This window comes from Sander lucioperca, chromosome 3 (genome assembly GCF_008315115.2).
Source record: "Sander lucioperca isolate FBNREF2018 chromosome 3, SLUC_FBN_1.2, whole genome shotgun sequence".
Taxonomy (NCBI): domain Eukaryota; kingdom Metazoa; phylum Chordata; class Actinopteri; order Perciformes; family Percidae; genus Sander; species Sander lucioperca.
Genome location: NC_050175.1, coordinates 31,997,879 through 32,022,478, shown reverse-complemented (window position 1 = coordinate 32,022,478; position 24,600 = coordinate 31,997,879). Strand labels below are relative to the sequence as shown.

Sequence of the window (24,600 nt, the reverse complement as noted above, 5' to 3'; positions counted from 1 at the left end):
CTGTACATGCAGATGTCTTAAAACAGACAAGAGTAACACATTCACTTCAGTAAATTCCAATAGGTAAAATCATGTCTGCAGTGTTCACATTAAGGAAAAAACAAATTGTTGTTGCATCACAACGTTGACGTTGACATCTGATGCTCCTCAGTTGCTTGTTTTCTGCTGACAAACAGAGCTTCGGTTGTCTGATAGGGTGTCTTCTTCTGCACTGTCTGATGCAGGTAGCCATTAAAGAAGTCAGCCGCTGTCAGCCTTTTTTTCAGGAGCACTGCCTTGAATCCCACCCAGCCATCCTGGAACATGGAACACACATAAGAAACAATCAGCAGGAATTCTCATTTCATGTAGGACCTTCAAAACATAAGTGGTGTCCTGGATGTATGAAGGGAGGGATGAAGGATGTTGAGCCACGGGCTTGATATGAAAGCCTTTTTTTTGACTCACTCTCAGAGAGCTCATCTACAAGATGGCGCCTGTGTTTGGCTATGCGTCGGTCACCTCTCTGCTCTCTCATACATTTGTAATCTTCCTTGTGATTTTCCTTGTGTCAACCCTATCAACTACCAGTTATGTCTCCGCAATCATACAGTTTGATCGGGCCGCGTTGCTCCGCATTAAGGCACATATGCAGGACTTTTATATTACCCGGGACAGATTTTCTGAGTTTTTCCCTCCAAAACTGGAATGCCACGCGTCATCGCCGGAATACCTGTTGCTTACCCGGCGCCGCGGCAGGAGAAGGAAGCGGGGATTCAGGGCTGGGGTCCAAGTTTGGAGGAGAAAGTGGCGATCCCGTGGATTTTCATCTGTGCCGAACGGATCCAGAGCTCCTGGGAGTGAGCGGTACCTGAGGCCGGTTCCGGTCTGCGAGTCAGATCGGGACGCGGTCTGTGCGTCATCGCCTGTGTGGAGCACCTCCGACCGGATCTTCCCCACCCAGCCTGTTTGCCACCGTGCGCCCCGCCAGCGTGTCCTGTGCCCGGTTACCCGTCGGACGGATCATGTCATCCAGCATGTCCCAGGCCAGCCCTTGTCACGCACACGCTCTACTAGGATTGCACTTCTCAATGCGCGCTCCATTGCGAGCAAGGCTTTTACCCTGAACGACCATTTCACTAATGAGAACTTGGACTTTCTGTTCATTACGGAGACGTGGCAGCGGGAGAACGAGCACTTTCATCTTAAAGAACTATGCCCCCGGACTGCTTTCTGTTTGGGACTCCTCGGCTCGCGCGCCGTGGAGGCGGACTTGCCCTGGTCTTTCGGGATTCTTTCTGCTGCATTTTGATGGACACCGCTTCGTTCAACTCCTTTGAGCTGCAGATGTGTAAGGTTGGGAAAATACACCCCTTTTACTGTGTTTTAGTTTACCGACCTCCTGGTCCAGCACGTATATTTCTTGATGATTTCTCTGAGTTTTTAACGTCTATCATCAAACTAGATCGCGTTTTAGTCCTTGGGGACTTTAATCTGCATATTGACGATCCCTCTTGTTCAACTGCAGCTGAACTGTTGACTATTATGGATTCTTTCAATTTTGTACAGCATGTTTCTGGCCCCACGCATAAAAAAGGCCATACGTTAGATTTGGTTTTCTCTTGTGGCCTAAACATTGATAAACTGAGTGTTGAAGAATTTCAAATTAGTGACCACTGTTGTATTTCTTTTAATTTGTCACTTACCATGATGCCTACTGTCTGTAATGTTGCAACACAAAAACGCATCATTAGTGAGTCAACACCTAGTGATTTCTCTGCCTCTTTTGACTCTCGCTCCTTTGTTGAATGTGATGATGTTGATTCATTTGTGCAAAGTTTCAACAACCACTGTCTGTCGGTTTTGGATATGGTAGCGCCTGTTAAAATGATTTCAGGGTCACAGAAAAAGGCCCTCCCATGGATAAATGATAACATTTGTAGTGTTAGGAGAAAACGTCGGAAGACAGAGCGTCTGTGGAAAGCCACTAAATTAGAGGTACACAGACTCCATTTAAAAGACATGATGCTGGATCTGAATGAATTGATAAAGCAGGCTCGCTCAGCTTATTTTTCTAATCTTGTGTCAGGAAATAAGAAAAATCCAAAAGTCTTGTTTGACACTATTGAAAATCTTACTACACCTTCGGCTCCTCTTGTGCCTGTGTACACGCATGAGGACTGTAACAACTTTTTGTCGTTTTTTTTGAACAAAGTACATGACATTAGGGCCAGTGTAAATTCTCCATTCATTAGTGTTTGTTCTACTGAGTTTTCACCGGTGTCGTCTTGGTCGTCCTTCACTCCTGTCAGCCTACAGGATGTGAAGACCATAACAGGAAATATGAAACCGTCTTCAAGCCCCACTGACATCGTCCCAACAACTCTATTGTTGAAAATGTTTGATATTGTCGGCCCCTGTGTGGAAAAAATAATTAACCTGTCACTTACATCTGGCTCAGTCCCCAGCTACTTCAAACACGCTGTGGTAAACCCGATCCTTAAAAAGCCCAATCTTGACCCTTCAGAACCTAAAAACTACAGGCCCATATCTAAACTTCCATTTATCTCCAAAATTTTGGAAAACGTAGTGGCATGCCAGCTGACCACCTTCATGGAGCAGCACAACTTGTTTGATACTTTTCAGTCTGGTTTTCGAAAATTACACTCCACTGAAACAGCCCTTATCAAAGTCTCTAGTGATATGATGATGGCAGCAGACTCTGGCCGTTACACTGTACTTGTACTTCCTGATTTGACTTCTGCTTTTGACACTGTGGATCACAGTATACTGATCAATCGGCTTCAGAATGAGATGGGACTATCAGGATCTGTCCTTCAGTGGTTCTCTTCCTATATTCATGACCGAACCTTTAATGTTGCTGTAAACAATGTACAGTCTGATGTGACTGTGGCACAAGGGTCAGTTTTAGGTCCTATTTTGTTTTTACTGTATATTTTGCCACTTGGTCAAATTATTGGTTGTTTCAAGGATGTATCATATCATTTCTATGCCGACGATGTCCAGTTGTATTGTTCTTTTAATGATGCTGAGTTCCATCGTTTGTCTCTGTTCCTAGAGTGTGTGTCCTCTATCAAAGACTGGCTGGCCACTAACTACCTGCAGATAAATTCAAACAAGACTGAAACGCTGATCTTTGCTCCAGACCATAAGATCCCGCTGATCAAACAGCACCTTGGCTCTCTGGGCCCCTCTGTCAAATCCAGCCTCAGAAACCTGGGGGTTGTGTTTGACCAGGCCATGTCTTTGGAGACACACTCAAAACAGCTTGTCCGAAATTGCTTTTATCATCTTCGGAACATCTCTAAAATTCGCAAAATGTTGTCAAAGAAGGATCTGGAAATGATAATTCACGCTTTCATATCAACAAGACTTGACTACTGCAACTCTGTTTTTACCTGTCTGAATAAGTCTGCACTGAACAAACTGCAAATTGTTCAAAATTGTGCTGCTAGACTTTTAACAGATGCCCCTCGAAGGTCTCATATCACTCCAGTCTTGTCGGCTCTCCATTGGCTCCCTGTAAAATTCAGGATTGATTTTAAGATTTTAGCGCTGACTTTCAGAGCCTTAAACGGTCAGGCCCCACAGTTCATCCTGGACCTTTTGAAGCCGTATTTCTCTGGCCGGACTCTTCGGTCTTCTGGCCAGAACTTGCTTGTAGTCCCTAAGACTCGTTATAAGACCCGAGGGGACCTCTCTTTTCAGTCTGTTGCTCCCAGACTGTGGAACGCCCTGCCCCTGTCCATGCGTCTGGCAGACTCTGTTGTCTCTTTTAAAAAGGATCTGAAAACATGTTTATTTAGGAAAGCCTTTGGTTGATGGGTTTTCACTAGTGTCACTTTAATTTTACATATGTATATACATTTTATATTGTTTGTTTTACCTATTCTTTTGTACAGCACTTTGTGATTTTATCTGTGAAAAGCGCTTTATAAATAAATTTTACTTACTTACTTACTTACTTACTATGTTCACACTATAAAAAAAATCATGCTCGTTTGGTAATCCACCCCTCTTCCTTAACTGTAGATAGCATTCCTCTCAATGTCTCCTGTGTGTTACTTAATGGATTAGAGGAAAGTTTGTGATACCCTGAATATGGGTACTCCAATTGCTGTGAGGCCTATTCAACATATTTGTCCTTATTCATTACCACCACTGCTCCTCCTTTATCAGCTGGTTTTATGATAATTGCCTCATTCCTGGCTAACCTGTCCAAGGCCTGTTTACAATTACAATTATCAGGTGTTTGTAATCATGGTGTCTACTAAAGGGGAAACTGTGCCTTGAGGACTAACCCTGAAGAAGGCAGTTTTTTGCCGCTACGCGTGGGTTGCTGCCCATCTAAGATTTCAGTATGAAATAGCCATTTAAATAAAGGCTTTTTAAATGGTTTTGCAAGAAGAGTGCCTTGGACCGGTTTCCTCTTTTGAACAAATTAAAAACTTCTTTTGAAAATGTACGTTATCATTTCCAAAATGCAATTAATAGATAAACACAATACCACAAAAAACTAATCTAAATAAATACTGTACATCAGAAGGAGTGGAGTGCTACATTCAAAACATTACAGGGTTAGAACCAGGCCTTAAAAATTACACTTCCTTCATGTTCACCTGTTGTCTGGATAAATTCAGCATAATGTACATTTCCACAGCTCTAAACCCCATACTTTCTTTGTTAAGATTATTAGTTTTTATTTTGATTCATAACAAAACACAGTACATGCAGCTCATAACATGAACACAACCCTGCCCCCCCACTCATCATCACCACAAAAAGATGTAATAATAACAAGATGAAATAATAACCATAATATTCAAGACATTTAAAAAAAAAAAAATAGATATAGATAGTTATACTCCTCAGTGTTATCATAAACAGCTTGTCCACCACTTGTTTTTGGCTCAGGTTTATCAAGGGGCAAAGTGTTTTAAGGGGAGTTCTGCTACCGCAGGTTCTACCCTCACTCCCTCATCTCTGTCTCTCTCCTCCTGAGTCTCCTCCTCACTGTGCATGCCACTGCTGCCGACACCGACACCACCACCACTATCATCAGCCACGGGACCTGATGAAGGTCCTGCTACTGCCGAAAACATGTCTGTCAATTTGACACATTTGGCAGCGTCTGCCTGAAGGGCCTGTTTCTTTTTCTCATGCAGCTTCTCTACACCTCCTTTGCTCCTTTCTTCTTCATGATCTCTATCACTATTCTAGCCTGGCAGATGCACACTGAAACTGCATGCAGGCAGAAATCCCAAAGAGGGTGCTGTTTAAAGCAGCCATATTATGCTCATTTTCAGGTTCATAATTGTATTTTAAGGTTGTACCAGAACAGGTTTACATGGTTTAATTTTCAAAAAACACCATATTTTTGTTGTACTGCAGTGCTCTCTCTCACTGCTGCAGATCCTCTTTTCAGCTGGTCTCTGTTTTAGGTACAGAGTGAGACCTCTTTTCTTCTTCTTCTTCTGTACTATCTTTGATTGCTCTTGCACATGCCCAGTAGCTCAGATGTAGATCATGTCAGCTAGCTAGCTCCATAGACAGTAAAAGAAAGGCTGTTTCTACAACTTTGGTCAGTTACAAGGCAGGATTAGCTGGGAGACTTCTAAATGAGGGCGCACATGTAAGTAGTTCTTTTGTAGATTATGGTGAACTTGTGTGTGTTGTAGCAGTGCTTTGCTATTGAGAACGAGGTAGCATGCTAGCGTTAGCATGCTAACGCTAACGCTACGAGCTAATGGTTGCGGTTAGCCTGCTCGTTTCGGCTTGTGACGTCACAAGCAGTGCCGATTTTGAACAGCTCACCCAGAGACTGAAGGCAGGACACATTCAGAAACTGTAAACACTCTAAACAGCATGGATGGATTTTTTTCAAAGTTTCTATGTGTGTGGAAGCACCAGAGACACAACATAACACCCCAAATCCCAGAAAAAGTGATTTTTTCATAATATGGGCACTTTAAAGATATGATTGGGCCAGTTCAGTGTCAATTAAGAAAACAACCAATGGGCTGCTGAGCTATGTGTTTGATGGGCCACGTCAGTCAGAAAAAAAAACCTAGCCTATGTGATATTTTTGATTAAAGTGTTTTGGGCCAGCAGCCCAGCGTCAATTGAAAAAACAATGGGCCACCGATCTTGGCCTACCACTTTTATGGGCCGGTTCATGTGCCAGACAATTTAAAAAAAAATAATAATAATAATAATAATTTAAAAAAAAGTGTCGGCGGTCGGCCCAAAAAGCACGTCGGCCCACAGACGGCACCCCTTCATTCAGTCTGGCTATCATTAAACTAGATTGGACCCAGCTTCTTATGTGCGAATAGCCTATGACATGACTTTGTTATTGTACTAATAATAAACGCTTTGGAAATGTACATTATGATGATTTTGTTTCATTATTAGCCAACAGTAGAGAGATGACAGGAAATGATGGGGAGAGAAATAGGAAATGACATGCAACAAAGGTCCCTAGCTGGACTGGAACGGGCTTCAGCTGTGGAACAATTTACCCAGCATAATATAATTAATTACGCAGTATGATTAAGTGGAATAATAAGTAAACCAGAGAAAAGCCCAGCTCAGACCAAAGATTTGTGATAAGACAAAACTGCTTTAGAACGTTGCAGGGAAAAGTAACTGCAACTGTGTGAACTGGCTCGTCTTAGATTGACTCAAGCCAGCCGATGAGGCGAGCGACACCATCGGCAGGCAGTGGCAATTTTATTTATTACAGAGTTGAAGTCAGGGAGTGTGCCTGTTTAATTTGCCAAGAGACAATTGCTGTGTTGAAGGAATATAAAGAAAGAAGACATTTTGAAACAAAACACAAGTCCTTCAAGTCCTACCTGGACAATTGGCAGCTAGCCTGGCTGCTCAGCAATGGAAATTTTTTCAGATCAACCGCACTCAGTAAAAACGTATGCAGACATGAAACAATTTGTTGTGAAGCTTCGACTATTCGTAAGACAAATGAGTAATGATAATGCTGCACACTTACTATCTACAGTTTACCAAATGTCAACATTTCTGTGAAAATGTGTTTTTCTCCAAGTGGCCCCTGGCATTAAAACTTTGGACACCCCTGCTTTAATATGACATTAAACAGTGTTGGGAGTAACGCGTTACAAATGTAACGCAATTACAGTAATGTATTCCTTTTTGCTGTAACGCAGTAATATAACGCATTACTAATTAAATTTCGGTAATATTATACTCGTTACAATCTCAGTAACGCGAGTTACAATGCATTTTAACGCAACATTTAGTGGTGCATTGGTTTTTTTAAGAATTCACCAACACCAACGCATTACAATTCAGAGACAGTAATATTGTAATATAACTAATTACTCTTAAATGACAGTAACTAGTAATCTATAATGTATTACATTTTGGAAGTAACTTGTCCAACACTGACATTAAAGTATGTAACATGCTTGTCAAAAAGGCTTTACTGTGAAATTATTTTGAGTGATATGAGGGACATTTGCACAAGTTATCACATCTGAATTCTGCTGTTCAGGCCATTTACACATTATGTAAAAAAACAAAAATTCAAATTAATTTATATAATTTCATGCTTCACATGGCGTCGGGGCTGGAGTAAAGAGGGACAGGTTTGCAGGTTTAAGTCATTATCAGTAGTAAACTAAATACAGCTAACAAAGTTTAACAGACCTTGCAGCAGACAGCCAGAGTGTTGGACTCCTTCTGATAGCTCAATGAGCCAGGGACCAGTTTCCGTCTTTGATCTGCAAACATGTGATGACAGCTCAGGGTCAAAGCACATTACTGGGGTAGCATAGGGCAACAGCACACGCACACACGTCAAATCTCAATGCCATCTGGCCTATCGCTCAGAGGATGCAGCCTCTGGTTCTGAACATTTTTTGTGATGTGCACCAACAACACCAAAACAAATTCCTTGTATGTGTTAAAAAACGTACTTAGCAATAAAACCCTTTCTGATTCTGATTTGTTGAGGTGAAATGTTACATTAGTTATGGCAGTGAACACAGCCGTGCAGGTTTTTTACAACGAGAACCTCTGCAGCTATGCAGAAAATCTGAGTTAGTCAATTGGCATTTATCACAGATAATATACAATCAATAGAATACATTTTATTTGGTTAAAAAGTGATTTCCATTATGGGACAGTGTCAGACCTTCAGACCTTGAATCTATCAGATAGCAGACTCTACAGTCAGAGCTGTAGAATGAGCAGCTGTCACGTTGGAAATAAACAGTCGGCATACAGAGTACATCGAGTAGTGAAATAAATACAATCAAGTGTATATTAATGATTCTTATACCATGGTCTGGGTGAATACTTAATTCTGATTGGCTGCAAAAAAAGTGATATAGGACACCTACTAAATGAGTTCCAGTCAAACTGACTGTTTAGCATTGTAAATTAATGTGCTACATTAAAAGAAAAAGAAAATGTGAATCTGTTCTTTCCACTGAGTCACACTGAGTGGAGTCCTTTAGTGTCTCGTCCTCTGAACACTACAGGATGGCGCTGACACGCAGGCTGCAAGAAGTAAATTGCACCGCCCCTCTGAACCATAGTAAAAATAAACTCTGAACTGACTTTGTTTCACAGCGATCATCTCTCATCCCGGTCACTGTTCAGTTCGCTACTTCAGGCTGCAGCCGACAGTACACACGGAGGATAATTTGTTCCTGAAAATCTTTATATTGATTTGGGGACAATGACATGGCTGATAGCTAGCTTGTCTTGTTGTGAAACATACTGTCAAATTATATTACTGTTTGTCAACCATACACAATGTCATTGACTCTGAATCTTGCAAGCATAATGTTAGCTTTCTGGCTCATAGCTGTCTGAGCTGAAGGGTTCTATGAGCTGAGTGGACTATAAATATATTCTGTTAGTCCGTCCTATTTACTGGAGCAGCAAACGTTTACATTGCATAAGAACCTTATTGGATGGGAATGATTGTTCCAGGTATTAGTCAAACCCTCAGGTGTAACCAGGGAAATAGAGTTACTGTTTGAAAAAAACTTTAGATTTTGATTGTGAAACACATTAAAATATAAATTAATGGTTTAAAAACAAACTATTTGGCAAGTCACCATGGTATAAGAGTGTTAATGCCCTTCAAGGTGTCCACTGTCAGGAATTAATGGACGACTTAATGGACGATTTTGACAAAACTTACCTAATAATTTTGACAATTTTAATGATTTGATTTTGACAAACTTACCTAATAATGAAATGTGACATTTTCCTACAAAATCCAGAAGTTTTATTGTCCTGCCCATCCATGTGGTCTTCAAAGGTATCTGATGGCAAAGAGAAGGATCAGTACAGTGATAGTCAACAGTGTCTTCCATGGCTCAGAGTGAACAGTCCAGATCAGTCCTCATTACCCGAGATCCGATGGCACGATACAGACGATCAATTTGGTCACAAGTCTGTTCCTCCCACACTATCCAGCTCATGGATGCATTGATTTTCGGGGCTATTGGAGAAAATTAATGTGTAAGTTAAAGGAAGTCCTCTTGTTTTATATTTAGCATGACTGTGTCTATGTAGTTTAAAGCTACGTACCAAAGGTTGCACCTGTCTGTTTTTGCTCCCTTTTATGTGCCAGTCTCTCAGGCAGTGTCATGAGCGTATCAATCAGCTGCAAACAAGAATACAAATACAGCCACTATGTTAAATCCTGTTAGAAAGAGGACAAGGTAACCATCCTCTAGCAGCAACTCACCAGATGTGCTCCCTTTGTGGCTAAAGCAGCTCCAAGCTCCTCAGCAGTACAGTTCTCAGGGACCTGATGAAGCTCCTGGTGGAGAATGGGACCCACGTCAAACCTGCAATGTGAAGACATTCTAAATCTGTTTAAATTTTGTAAGGACAAAACAGGAAGAACACAGAGCTTTTCCCTCCGTTTACCTATGAGGGCGGATCTGGATGATGGTGACCCCTGTCGCAGTGTCACCATGCATGATGGTGTGGAAGATGGGTGCTGGTCCTCGCCACCTAGGCAGCAGGCTGGGGTGAACATTTAAAATTCCGCTGCAATCAAAAAGCGGGTGCACAGACAGACAAACACAGTTTATATTATACAGTGTATATGCTAAACATTGTTGGATAATAATTTCAGGCAGTTGTCTTCTCGCCACCAGTTTTTCTTAAAGTTTGGATCAGTGACCTCCATTGGCAGGTATAAGATTTCTATGAGACAGCCTATGGGTTTAGGTTCAGTAGGTACTGAGGACGGTGTTATCACATTTGAGAGACAACATACAGACAGACAAAAACAAAAAAGCTCACTATGGAAACTTGTTGATCAGTCTCTCATGGAGTAAACAGCCAAAAGACACCACCACCCCAACATCAAACTGTCCGTCCACGTTGTCAGGGGGCCAGCTGTGGACTGGAAGTTGGTTCTGTTGAGCAAATCTCTTCACTGGGACGTCACCAGACAAAGTAACAACTTCAAGGGACTCCACTATCCTTTCACTGGAACTCCTACAAACAGAACATGGAGGTTAGTTATCATGCACTCACTTCCCTTATTCCAACATGTTGAAGCCTATGTACAAGAGTAATTTAATGAGCTGCAAGATGAAGATGTCCAACAAATTCCATTGTCACCAGTTTTTAAGCCTTCTGTGACTAGACTTAATTAGAATTGAAATGAAAATTTGGACTTGGCAATCTAACCCCACCTTTATTTAAGACCTAAAGGCTTTTTTTATGCTTCTGCGTAGAATCAACGGCGTACCCCCGCAGACCCCTCTGCGTCTACGCCGGACCCTACGCCGTAGCCTGACGTGCACCTCTCGAAAAATGTAACTACACGTCGCTCGGCCGTGGCTTGGTAGCGTTGCATTTCCCCCGACTCATTTCCTGGTTCTCCTTCTCCATAAACAACATGAAAACAAGGAGAGGGTTAACTTTTTCTGCTAAAGATCTCCCACCTTGGTCAGAAAACACAGGGGAGACACTTTGTTTCTCTCACTATGACTCTAGTTGGTACTCGCTCCGAAGCTAATCACCGTCACTCTCTCACTTCTCCCTCGCTCACCCACACACACACACACACACACACACACACACACACACACACACACACACATGCCGGCTCGCCGCACACACCAGCGCACAAGTATAAACATCAGGCCACTTACATAGGCTACGGCGAAAGCTCTGCGTGGAGCCTGCGCAGAACCATAAAACGGCCTTAAGGTACAGCTGTAACAATTCCAAATTTTACTGTGCAATTAATTATTTCAGAAATAATTGCTCTTAACAATATAATTGTCTAATTCAGTCAAATATAAAAATATTTATTTATTTACAACTTTTTTTAAACAAATTAAAATTTTGAATGAATTCCAGGATACATCTTTTGGTTATATCTGATATGTGACCCAGAAAATGTAATAACACAAATACACAGCCTATGACGTAAACAACACCTCTTTATTATCATAAAACATTTGTTCTAACTAACCCCCTCTTGTCATTTTTATTGCTATGAACGTATATAGGGTCAAGTGCCAACAACTAACAATTGAAATAATAATAATATATAGTCCAACCAATAATCACTTATATAATAACAATTTGGCATATCTAAACAAAATCAACAATTACCAGTCATACACCTTTAGACCTAAGCTATTCTTAGCAATTATTGCGGTTAAACAAAGAAATCGCAATGTAAAATATGTAAAATAATTGACAATTTAATAATTGTTACAGGCCTAACCTAAGGACAATGATTAGGCTTTAATGCCAAATCATAGTGATGGTCATCATGAAAATGGGATTGCCAGGATAACAAAAGAAACCAAACTTCTAAAATGTAAAATGTTGTCCAAACACAAGAAGGTTGTCAAAATTAGGATTTAAACCTGAAATATATGATCAAAGAATAAGTAATTTTTTAAACATAGCCTATATCTAATGCAACTACTCACATGAAATTTAGACCAGACATTGGTATTAACTCAATATAACTACACAGATAAAGAAATTGTAACATTCCAGGGACGTAACGATTACTGGTGTAACGGTAAACCACGGTAAAAATGTTGATGATAACAATTACAGTTTTCATTCAAAATATCATTATCATGGTGGATTACCACGGTGTGGAAATCACGTGTTCCCAGCTTCATTCAAGTCTCCTGAAGTTGCCGCGCGGGGCGCACTGCGTAGCCTACAGTGCGTTTCTTGAAGTTGAAATCATGAGGGAAGGAGGAGATGACAGCGCTCAGGACATTTATCAGCCTTGTAAAAAAGGCCATAGTAACACTTGCTCTCTCTCCTGAGATGATGTAACGAGAGTCATCGCTTTGATCTCTTGCCAATCATTCACGCTCAGACAGGAGAAGGGGACAGAACAGCAGCTGTAAACAGACTTTTTTCTTTATCATTCCTTTGTGATGTGTGTAGCCCAGAATGTAAGTTAAAACTATTCTGTAGCTTGTTAAACTGTCATGGGTTTTACTGCCTCGTTATCAGTGTAAACATTAAAGCTACGTTTATTCATATTTCAATAAGTGTTCTGCTACGATGTGGATAAGTTTAGCCTGTGTTACGACATGACATTTATTTGGGGAGAGAGAGAGAGAGATATTTTATCGCCTTGATAATAATGCTGTTGCTGTGTTTCTTATTGCATAGCTGATAGATGTGCAGATTGTTTAATATTACTTGTGCAGCCACTTGTTGATATTCAGGTTGTGTTAGGGCAATTTGCTAGCAAGGTGCAATCGCCAGTAAAAAGACTAGCGTTGTGGAGCCACGTGCTTAGCTATTAAAGGTGTATTACACTGTTTAGTCCGTTATGGATATGTGTGCTGTAATAGATGTGGCTTATTCTCAGTTTGTGTTACTGAGCAATATGTTACATTTATGTTCATTATTACAGAGAAATTAATGTAATTCTTAGTATTGTTTCTTGTTATATGCTGGTGGCTATAACATTTAATGTTGGTAAATAATGTTTATAGTAAGTCAGATGCTTATTAATGTGCATTATTATTTGTTTATATTTCAGAACCACATCCAACTTCACATGTAACGTCAAATACAACTCAATAGTTAACTTCATGTTCGAGTTGTAAATAAATCTTCCTGGATCTCAAAGTCAGACATCTCTGGTTCAAGTTCTTACCGGACACCCTACAGCGGGCCAGTGTTTCAGTAGCCAGTTTTCAATAGTTTTTACAAGCCTGTTGCCTATATTTTTGTAATATAACAAACACTGTTGCACTTTTTTTAAACTATTTCAGCTTGTGGAGGCCTATCAGTGCTTTCTGAACATATTGAACATACTTTTAAAAATACTGTGATAATACCGAAAACCATGATAATTTTGGTCACTATAACCGTGAGGTTAAATTTTCATACCGTTACATCCCTATAACATTCCAATCCGTAAAAAAAGTGATGTGCAATAAAGTAGTGATGTTACGTTCTGTGCTGAGGCTTCGAAGCATGTGTCGAGAAATCCCGGAAGTTTTCCGTGAAGCGTGTATCGAGGCTTATATCGTTTTAGACCATGGGCCCTATTTTAACAATCTAAGCGCACGGCGTGAAGTGCATGGCTCAGGTGCATTTAGGGCATGTCCAAATCCACTTTTGCTAGTTTGACTGCAGAAATAAGGGTCTGTGCGCCGGGCACATGGTTTAAAAGGGTTGTACTTAGTGTCTTAATTAATCATAGGTGTGTTTTGGGCGTAACATGCAACATGTCATCTCCCATTCCCTTTAAAAGCCAGGCACGTTTGTAACTACTATTATGATGGCGGATTTGCTGAACAGGAAGGAGAGAAGAAACTGATCTGCTGCGTGAAGTTGCTATATAGCAATACGCCAAGAATTCACCTAAACACACCTCCTTGTAAGACCAGCACACCCATGGGCGCAAAGATGGGCGCAGGTGCATTTGCTATTTTTTGTCATCATTATTTTTAAGTCTTTACTGGCGCAAACTTCAGTCAAAAACCATCTGATACAGTGTGTCACAGATCACTAGATCATCTGTAATATATCTGCCTGTTTTACACTCTTTGACCAACAGGTGGTATTGTGAGCAAATGCATCCTCGAGAAATGAACCCTTTTGCGAACCACTTTGCTGGAAAGCTTCAATGCTTCATGAGGCTTCATCTCGCCATCATGACAACAAAGTGGAATGCCACAGGAAAAAAGTATTGAACATGCTGAAACAAGCCTTTTATTGCAACGGCAGCTTCCTGTACGAACAAACTAATCTCTGACTGTCTGGGGGCCTTTTTTGACCTGGTTTTAACATCTGTCCCAAGTGTTCCAATCAAAAGAGGACAGCTCTAAGTACAGGGCCACATTCAGCCCCGACAAAACCTAGCAACCTAGCAAATAACCTCTTTATTTAAAGAGCTCCAATTATACTCCTTTTCAAGCGTCATATTTGTACTCTTGGGGTCTACTACAGTAGGTCTACACGCTTTGATGTTAAAAAAAAAACATGTTTCTAATACTGCCATTGCTGCAGCTCCTCTGCCTGAAACACTCTGTCTGAGCTCTTTGCCCGCCTTCCTGAAAAACCCAGTCTGCTGTGATTGGTCAGCTGGCCCACTCTGTTGTGACTTGTCAACCAATTTCAAACAAGCCACTGTGCGGGCAGTGCTAGCTCAGGCAGCACCTATGGGCAGCACATATGAAAAACTGGGCTGGCTTTCTCAATCAGTGACATCACTAATTGAGGAATTTCAAACAGGAATGTGGCAAGGCATTTTAAGGCATTTGAGAAATAGTGTCTTTGGGAGAGAAAGCTCCATTTGGAGTGAAATGCGTTTTTTTGTGCTTTATAAATCTATTACATACACAAAAAACTCGACACACTAAACAACGGGAAAAATCCAAAAAAGCACTATAGGGGCTCTTAAAACTGAAACGGGTACGTTAGAACACCCTGCTGTATGCGCAAGCGGACTGCCTACCATGAGTTTACATACACGTAGCTACTGATTGGGTATCACCTGTGACACAGCCACTAAACGAGAGACACACCCACCAAACGAGAGAAAACATAACTCAAAGGCCGTTGCACACCGTTTGGAGGAAACGTGTCGCTCAACCCGGAAACGAAGCAGCAAAACAGTGCACACCGTTGTGAGATTGAACGTGCCCCAGGTGTTCCGACCTGACAGCAGAATGTAGAGTCGTTCGAGATGAGCGAGGCATGCACAGAATCGATCACCAGTGATCGCCGCCAAATACAGATTTGTGTCCAACTTGATCCCGACTTGCTCTGATGTCATGGAAACGTGGGCAGCGATAACGAGTTTGCAGTTCCACTCACAGTTGAGTAGGCAGTCCTTAATGGGTAGATGCTAGATCAGATCCACTAGACGTGTCGATGTAGTTAGGTTTAGGCGTGGGGATTGGTTAAGGTAAGAATACCAGGGTAAGCCAATCAGAGGCAGAATAATGAGGTAAACGTATTTTAGAGAAATCCCCATGAGCTAAAACGTTCAGATTTCCAACTGTTCTGAACGCTCCGGTTTCAACAGTTTTTTCTACTCTCGGCTAAGTGTTACGCAACTCTAAGCCGGTCTGCTATGATTGGTCATCTGCTCCAGGTAGGCAGGACTGGAGTGTTTTTTTTATTATGCTACTGCGGTGGTGTTATCTCCCCAATTCCGGGTCACATTACTCCTTAACATTCCCGGTTATGTAGTATTTGGTTAAAAAGCCTTTATCTGCGATTATTGACTGTAGAAAGTGATGCTATATTTTATTAGTGTCCACTGCTAACTATAGTAGCTACATGCTAACGGCAGTGAAAGTTGTCATCTATGCTGCCAATTTGTTAAATTCTCCCCAATTTCGGGTAGCATTCCTGCTGAAACATGATACACTGATTGGGTAGTGTTTGGTTCAGAAGCCTTTATCTGCAACTGTTGGCGGTAGAAAGTGTTGCTTTGTTCCATTACAATCTAACGTAGGGCTGGGCGATATATCGATATAAACAGGGAGTGACGTTATATGCAGGGAGTGCCATAAACAAGTTACAGCCAGGGGTGGAAGCACTACACATCTTTTTCACCACCTAAAACAGTGGCACAAACTGCAATACGAAGAGTGTGTGAAACTGCGCGCTGCAGAAGCCCCAGCCGCAAGCCATCGACAACCTGAAAAAGCTGTGTGTACTTTAAGTAAAGCGGTGTCCTATCACATTGCTAAAGATATGGTCCCTGTTGCATATGCACTGCATTTTCAAGCACTGCCACAAATGTAGCTCAGCGTAAATTCTTTCAGGAAGACCTAACAATAATCAGTCTCTCCTAAAGCGAATCAGCGCTTGAGGCGCTCTCCTTCTGACAATCCAATCAGGAAAGGCCAAAGATTTCATAGGCCAATCACAGCGTCTCAACACGTTTAAAAGCGCTTTCTCTCCCTGTGCTAACAGCTGTCATTTCAGAAAGTCGTCGTGTTGTCAGTCGGACGGCTGTATGGCGCTCGTTCCCTTGCTGTTTTGTACCGTGCTCGTTGTCTCGCTATGTCGGATTTCGAGTCTGATCCCGCATCGGACCCAGGTCCGGATCTCTTCTCATCGCCGGCGGCAAATCCAGCTTCTTCGGACGCCGTCCGCAGGAGCTCTCGCCTGGCCTCTCTGCCCGTTCCTGTTTCGGCCGGCGCGGCGTCAGAAAGGATCATCCTGCAGCTTCGGGATCGAGGCATCGCGGTGGCTCCAGGCTTATCTTCTCCGGAGCTCCGAGAGCTGGCTGCTCAGGTCGGATGCATCTCGCCGGTTCTCCCGCCTCCTGCTCCCGCGGCGGCTCACGGTCGGAAGCGGTCTGCGAAGGCGGACGCCCCTCCTCGTGCCCCGCCGAAGAGGCGCGGTGCGGGTTCCCTCAGCTTGCCGGCTGCTGCGGCCGTGCCGAGTGGGTCATCTGACACGGCTCTGATTCTCGGTTCTCTTCAATCCCTGGCCGGCTCTCTTCAGTCCATGGACGCAAGGCTGCAGTCCATTGAACGCTCGCCCGCTTTCCTCGGGCCCTCCACCGCCGCCACCGCTGTGGCCTCCGTGTCTCTGCCGGCGCACGGTTTTTCTACAGCCCCCGGAGAAGCCGACTTTTCCCTGGCCACTTCTGCTCTAGCCCCGTTCGTAGGTAGGCCATATATTCCCGCTGCTGTCAACATTTCTGGGCGCTTGCGGGCGAAAATCCTGCAGGGCAAGGATGTCAACCTGGTAAGCCTAATTCTGCCTTCCCCGGAATGCGAAAAAAATCTGGTGTCCGGGGACGGGTTTTCAGCAGTGTTTAAGTCCGCGGATCCCAGGTTATGCAAGGAGCTATCCATCGGGCAGTTCTTGGTTGCTTTTGGGTTGTTTCGGGACGTTATTTGCTCTGTGTACCCGGATAGGAGGCCGGAACTGGACTCCTACTTAGCGCTAATCGGGGATCTGAATTTGAAGTATGGAAGGAATGTGCTCTTCCAATACCACAAGGCGTTCTCCAGCAAGGCTGCGTTGCATCTCGCGCGGTCCAACGTCCGGGTGGACTGGTCCGTGATGGATCTCGAGCTCCTCGTGATGCTCGTGGGCGGTGCGCAGGTCATCGCATGCTCCGCCTGCGGCGCTCCGGGGCCCTTTGCCCCATGGTGGCGTTTCGCCCGGGCCCCGGTGCCGCTTCTCAGCCCCCTCGCCGCGGTTCCCCGCCCGGCGTGCCTTCCCGTGGACGCCAGGTTTCTCAGAATTACAATCCTCCCATTTGCAATAACTTTAATGAAGGTGTCTGTTCTTTTCCCAATTGTATTTTTCTTCATGTCTGCAGCGCTTGCCGGGATGCACACCCCCGTTCGGTCTGCCCCCGGCGGGGGGGCGCCTCGGGCTGCCTGGCGGAAGCCTCGGCCTGACTCAAAGATATAATGACTGTTCACCCATCCACCCCATTAAATCTCCGTAATTTTGCAGATGAATTGGCTTTTCATCCTGACTCTGTGTTTGTGGATCACCTGCTCTCCGGGCTTTTTCAGGGTTTTAGAGTGGGCGTACTCGATGTTCCTTCCGTCTCGTTCGTCGCGAGGAATCTCCTTTCTGCAGTCTCCGACCCCGCAACCGTTTCTCGGCTGCTGGCGTCGGAGGTCGATAAGGGGTACGTCATCGGTCCCTTTAGCTCGTCTCCGTTCGCCGTTTTTCGCGTCAGTCCCATCCACCGGCGGAGATGCCGTGTTTGCCGGCCTGAATTGCCGTACCGGCGGAGATGCCGTGTTTGCCGGCCCGAATTGCCGTACCGGCGGAGATGCCGTGTTTTACCGGCCTGAGTCGCCGATGACCGAAATACGGGCAGTATTTCGAATGCTGTTTCGGTACAGATCACTGTTTTTGCTTTTCTGTTTCAGATCCGTGCCACACAGAGGTAAGCTATTTTATAAATAAAATCGTATTTCATTTTCGTGTGTAGGCTACTATTTCCTTCATGTTCCAATTTCAGTCACGTTTTGGGAGTTACATCATGGTTCCCTACCCCTATATATTAAATGTATTAATATATCTAATGTATTAATACAAATGTATTAATATAACGATGGAGTTCAATCTCCAATACTATGTTCAAATTATGCTCTTGTTCAATAAAACATTTTGCATATCTGCAAACAGTCTCTCCTGATTGAAATGTAGCTCAGCGTAAATTCTTTCAGGAAGACCTAACAATAATCAGTCTCTCCTAAAGCGAATCAGCGCTTGAGGCGCTCTCCTTCTGACAATCCAATCAGGAAAGGCCAAAGATTTCATAGGCCAATCACAGCGTCTCAACACGTTTAAAAGCGCTTTCTCTCCCTGTGCTAACAGCTGTCATTTCAGAAAGGCGTCGTCCCTCCTCTTCCCCTTCCACCTCCCGTCCTGGTGGTTCTACGGCTGTCACTCCAGTGCCCCCTCGGCCTGGTCTTCCGGCCTTCTCCACCGCCACCGGTGTCTGGATTCCATCGGGGGGTTACATCATGGTTCCCTACCCCTATATATTAAATGTATTAATATATCTAATGTATTAATACAAATGTATTAATATAACGATGGAGTTCAATCTCCAATACTATGTTCAAATTATGCTCTTGTTCAATAAAACATTTTGCATATCTGCAAACAGTCTCTCCTGATTGAAATGTACACTGAAGTCAGGCAGAGCCTTGCTGACCGGCTCGCTAACGTGACCCATTTTGCGTTGACCAGCGATATGTGGTCGAGTAGGACATGTGAGCCTTACATGAGCGTGACAGTTCACTTCATTCAAGACTGGGAGATGAAAACAGCGTGTCTCCAAACAAGTTATTTCCCCCAGGATCACACCGGTGAGCATATAGCTGAGGCCCTGCAGGACGCAATTGCAAGCTGGAAACTCCAAGAAAAGCATCTGGTTGCTATAACAACCGACAATGGGAGCAACATCGTCAAAGCGGTTGAGCTGAACGAGTGGCTGAGGATGCAGTGCTTCGGTCACAGACTACACTTGGCTATTGGTGAGTGCAGTGTTGTAAGGAGTATTCAGATATTTTGCTTTAAACAAAAACATTAAAATGTTAGTTTTTCCTTATCTTTCCTTTGTGTGTCTGTCTGCAACTTTGTGTTTTATGTTGCTGTCTTGGCCAGGTCTCCGTTGAAAAATTGATTGTTAAATAGAGGTTAAATAGATTAATAAAACACAAAACTTAAAGTGCTAAAAGTAAAATAACTTACAATACAGAATGGTAGAACCATTTTTTATTTCAGAACCATATTTATTAGGTTATTGGATAAGAATTAGTGATGCATTGATGTGTTTACCACTTTAATGTTACAGCTGGTAAAGGTGAGGTAATTATGACTTTAAAATGCTGGTTAGCCTGTTGATATCATCAAGGTAACATATATTTAGTTATTATGATAGACAGAGATAGTTTTTTCTCTGGATTGAAAGAGCAAACTGCAAAGTAACTATAAACTAATGTTGACACGTAGGCCTAAACATTGTTGAGTTTTTAGTGGAGTAGAAATATGAAGTAGCATTAAAAAATATAACAGATACTAAGAACAACAACAAGAACGAAACATGAGTAAATGTACATACAGTATAGTCATCATTTATAAATTATACAAAATTAATAATACATAAAAATCACTTACAGGATTAAAATTCAGAAAATAAATGAATATAATATTTGATATTAATGATTAGGTCTGGTGTTGATTAAGAAAATAATATTAACGTAGAATATTTCTAAAGCTTGATTTTGCAAAGCACTTAGTTGTATGAGTGTGTTTAAGTGAAACCAGAGTCAAATTTCTCGCATAAGCACATTTGTTTAATAGTTTTTTATAATTCTGACAGGACATGGCATGAATGACAAGCACGTCACCCGGGCCATTTCTCTGTGCAAGAGAATTGTAAACTGTTTTTCGTACAGCTGGAAGAAAAGGAGACATCTTGCTGAAGTCCAGATTCAGCTGGGTCTGCCAAGTCACCAACTCATAAATGAGTCTGCCACACACTGGGGATCAAGGCAGCAGATGAAAGAGAGAGTCCTGGAGCAGGAAGGAGCACTGGCCAAAGTCCTGTCTAATGACAAAAAGACCAGGCACCTTGTCCCTACCTGGCAGGACTTAGAGGTCCTAGAAGCAGTCCAAAAGGTCCTGAAACCTCTCCAGGACTTTACCGATGCTTTGTCAGGTGAGGAGTACGTCACGCTATCATATGTGAAACCTGTGCTGCACCTTTTTAACGAAAGTCTCCTGGCATGTGAAGAGGGTGATAGCGAGCTTTGCAAATCAATCAAGACCAGCATTGTTGAGTACCTCAACAGCAAGTATTCTGACCCAGCCACTACTGACCTATTGGAGATGGCTTCATTTGTGGATCCACGGTTCAGGGCCACCTACATCCCAAGTGAAAAAGTCGATGCATTGAAGCACAGAGCTGTTTGGGAGGTGGAGACGCTACTGGCTGATCAGAGCAGATGTCAACCGCCTTACCTACGTGTGCCCACTGTGCCTGAGCCTGCAGATGGAGAAGCAGCAGTAGCACCAAAAGCTAAGACACTGGCAGCTTCTTTAAGCAGCGCACAGCCACCACCACTGCACCAACAAAGAGGGGGGCTATTGAAAATGAACTGTCAAGTTACTTGCAAGTGTGGAGAGTGACACTGATCCCCTCAAGTGGTGGAAGGATCATGAAGTTGTCTTTCCAGCTCTGAGCCTACTGGTAAAAAAGTATATATTGGTACCAGCTACCAGTTCACCCTCCAAAAGAATTTTCAGCTGCAGTGGCAATATCGTGACCTGCCACAGAGCATCTCTGAAGCTGGATGCCGCTGACAGGCTGGTGTTTCTCGCACAAAATCTTTAAACGAAGGAGGACACGCTTGTCTGTCTTCTAATGTCTACCTCAAGACAGCATTACTGTTCAAAGTAAAAAAGAGGGGGGAAATGTTTATTGAGTTGATAGTCTGTTTCTTGTGCAACTGGTTGAGACTGTTCAGATAAGAAATTGAGTTAACAAAAAGGAAAAGGTAATCTCAAACTGATGTTTAAAATTTTTTTCTTAAACTGAGCACTTTATTTTGTTCTTTCTTTATATATAAATGCCCTTACTAGGGTTTGTCATATTTTATTATTTTGTAATGTTCGTTATTTGCATCTGTGGATTTGTTAGAAAGGAGAAGAAAATCTGTAATTTGATTTTAATAAGCCATTTATAGTTGTCAGACTAAAAAAATGTTGATATTGTACTTTTCTCATATAAATATATTTATTTCAGAAAAAGATGGGCCTATTTTATTTTATAGGCTATTTTTATTTAATATTTTTTTTTTTATTTAAATGTGCACCTTATGGAGCTTTGATTTCAAAAAAGGTACTCCTGTTATACAGTATTTATGTTTACATTTTATTGTTATTTGAACAGCTGAGCATTTAATCATGAACCAGGTGAAGAAACTTGTTTATTATTTATTCATTTGATTTTGCAACTGTTCACTGAAATAGCCGGTTTCAATAAAACTACTTGTGACATGTCATATTTGGCTTTGACTTTCACTGAACATTTGCTCTCACTTTGCGGAAAAAATATCGGGATATATATCGTATATCGATGTTCAGCCTAAATATATCGGGATATGACTTTTGGTCCATATCGCCCAGCCCTAATCTAACATTAGCCTAGTGCTTAATATTATATGCAACTGCATGCTAACGCGAGATAGCTGTAATCTAGGCGGCCAATGCTGCTCATTTCTCCCCAACTTACTGCTGGGACATGTCTGGTTGTGTAGTATTTGGTTTAGAACCCTTTATTGGTGATTGTTCACAGTACAAAGCCCTGCTATAACAGTATACTCCATTGCAGTAGCTCCAGCTGCTACTAACTAGCTAGTGTAACAACAGCAGAGGCTGCTGCGGAGCTCAACACTCTGGCCAATCAGAGCAGACAGGGCTTTGTGGGGAGGGGGGCTTAAAGAGACAGGCGCTCCTACAGAGCATCTCAGAATCAGAATCAGTTTTAGTGGCCAAGTATACTTACATTTACATTTGACTTCGGTAGGTGTTAACTCTCTATACATTCAACAAATAGACATGCATACAGAGAGTGAATACAGGTGCAGCAGCAATAGGCAGTATGAGAAAATAGTGGGGTTTTTTTACATTAAAGCATGTAAACGTGTTCTAGTACTTAACACAAAATACAAGAATTATCCTGAAAATGCTATACAATAGTTGCCCTTTAATGTGGCCCAGGACACACCCATTATCACTGCTATAAGAATGTGTGGACACATGTAGCCCCCAGACCACCTCCTAATGTGGTCTGAGTGATTGGATCTCAAACAAATAACTAGTCTTCAGAACTGACATCCCTTACTTTCTATCAGAAAAACAAAACGAGTCTAACCCATGTTCGTTGTAAAAAAATATATCATTTCACTGTTCAATGTGGGTGACTGTCACTGACTGAGGCATCTTAACCTGTAATGTCTCGCTTTGTCTCATTCACCTAATGTATCAATATTTTCAAATAGACACACGTAAACGTGGTATAATGAAGTGTGTATTGCAGTGTGTAACACTGGAAGGTGTGTATAACAGATCTGTGTAGGACTCGCACCTGCTGGATGTGAGGAGTTTTAGAGATTCCACAGCGAACTGATCAGAGCCAAAGAACAGGAGCCTCCACGGGGGTCCCGATGATGACATGAATCTACAGCCGGGCCGCCTCCTCCACACTGGCTGCAGGGTTATACAGCAGCTCAGGAAGTGGGTCAACATGTTTAGAGACTTGTCTTGCCACATACTACATACAACACCAGCTGTCGCTCGGCGATGTGTCCAAAGTGTCAGTGCGGACACTGGGAAAGCGTCGGGGACTGTAATCGAGTTGCCCTAAATGTGTCAACAGAGGACGCCGCCATGTTTTCCATTGCACTTCCGTCGTGTCTTCTTCTTCGGTGATGATTTACGGCAGCCGCAATATTGCATTGCTGCCTCCATCTGGAGCTCAATCATTACTGTATCTTTCACTGTAAGTTAAAATAATTATATTTTAACTTAAAATGAAATTAATAAAGACATTGTTGATTTCACGACACGGCCCTGAAAAGATCAGAGTAAAAGGTCACATATTATGCTTTTCTGTGTTTTCATGTTAAACGTGGCCAAAACTTCAAATTAGGGTAAATAATGAGGTAAAGGTATTTTTGACAAATTCCTGTGAGCAAAAATGTTCTGAATTCCAACTATTATGAACACTCCGTTTTCAACAGTTTTTTCAACTCTCGGCTAAGTCTTACACAACTCTAAGCCAGCCTTCTATGATTGGTCATCGGCTCCAAGTAGGCAGGACTGGAGTGGTTTTTTTAAGCCACTGCGGTGTTAACATTATTTTTGACTGTAGAAATTGCTTCTATATTCTATTAGTGTCAACTGCTAACTAAAGTAGCTACATGGCTAATGGCAGTAAACAATGTCATCTTGGCTCTCTAACCGCCCCCCAACCCCCGAAACCCTGACTGACTCCCTCCTGGCGACAGACCCCAACCGTAAGAAATGCATTTCTGCACTGTACGACTCACAATACCCGGCCTCCGCGAACCCTCGTATTTTGTCAAAAGCTGTGTGGGACCAACAATGGGACCATGCTTTGGCTATGGTTCACTCTTCTTCCATATGCACTCGTCATGGCCTAATCCATTGCAAGGTCCTTCATAAAGCCCACTACACAAACACAAAATTGTCTAAAATATACTCCACGTCTGGGATGCCTGTAACAGGTGTAATCAGTCTCCCGCCAACCATACTCACATGTTCTGGTCTTGCCCTAAATTTACAACCTTCTGGATGAGCATTTTTGACACCTTGAGCAGAGCGTATAATCACACTGTCCCACCCAACCCTCTATCAGCCATTTTTGGCATTTCCCTTGACGCGGACCTCCCTGTTGCATTGAGGCAAGCCCTGGTGTTTACATCTCTGCTAGCCCGGAGACTGATCTTGTTCAACTGGAGGCTCGCCCGCCCCCCCACACACGATCATTGGATTCAAGAAGTGCTTGACAACTTAAAGCTCGAGAAGTTTAGAGCATCTATAAAAGGT

The 24,600-nt window shown here is 42.7% G+C and overlaps 1 protein-coding gene across 3 annotated transcripts; it reads right to left on the bottom strand.

Moving 5' to 3' along the window:
- On the bottom strand, nucleotides 1–23,463 carry mtfmt (mitochondrial methionyl-tRNA formyltransferase). 3 transcript variants are annotated; one of them, XM_031286904.2, is made up of 9 exons: nucleotides 23,117–23,460; nucleotides 10,312–10,509; nucleotides 9,931–10,053; nucleotides 9,746–9,848; nucleotides 9,586–9,661; nucleotides 9,405–9,496; nucleotides 9,239–9,317; nucleotides 7,687–7,760; nucleotides 1–296 (listed from the first exon to the last, which is right to left on the bottom strand). In XM_031286904.2, exons 1-9 carry the CDS (start codon nucleotides 23,299–23,301, stop codon nucleotides 117–119), a joined length of 1,110 nt encoding a protein of 369 aa, XP_031142764.1. In that variant the 5' UTR covers nucleotides 23,302–23,460; the 3' UTR covers nucleotides 1–116. The 3 variants fall into 3 exon arrangements, with proteins under 3 accessions (XP_031142764.1, XP_031142788.1, XP_031142781.1); XM_031286921.2 differs by having other exon boundaries at nucleotides 205–296; nucleotides 7,692–7,760; nucleotides 23,117–23,461; XM_031286928.2 differs by lacking the exon at nucleotides 10,312–10,509 and having other exon boundaries at nucleotides 23,117–23,463.
- Nucleotides 23,464–24,600: the final 1,137 nt, after the last annotated feature.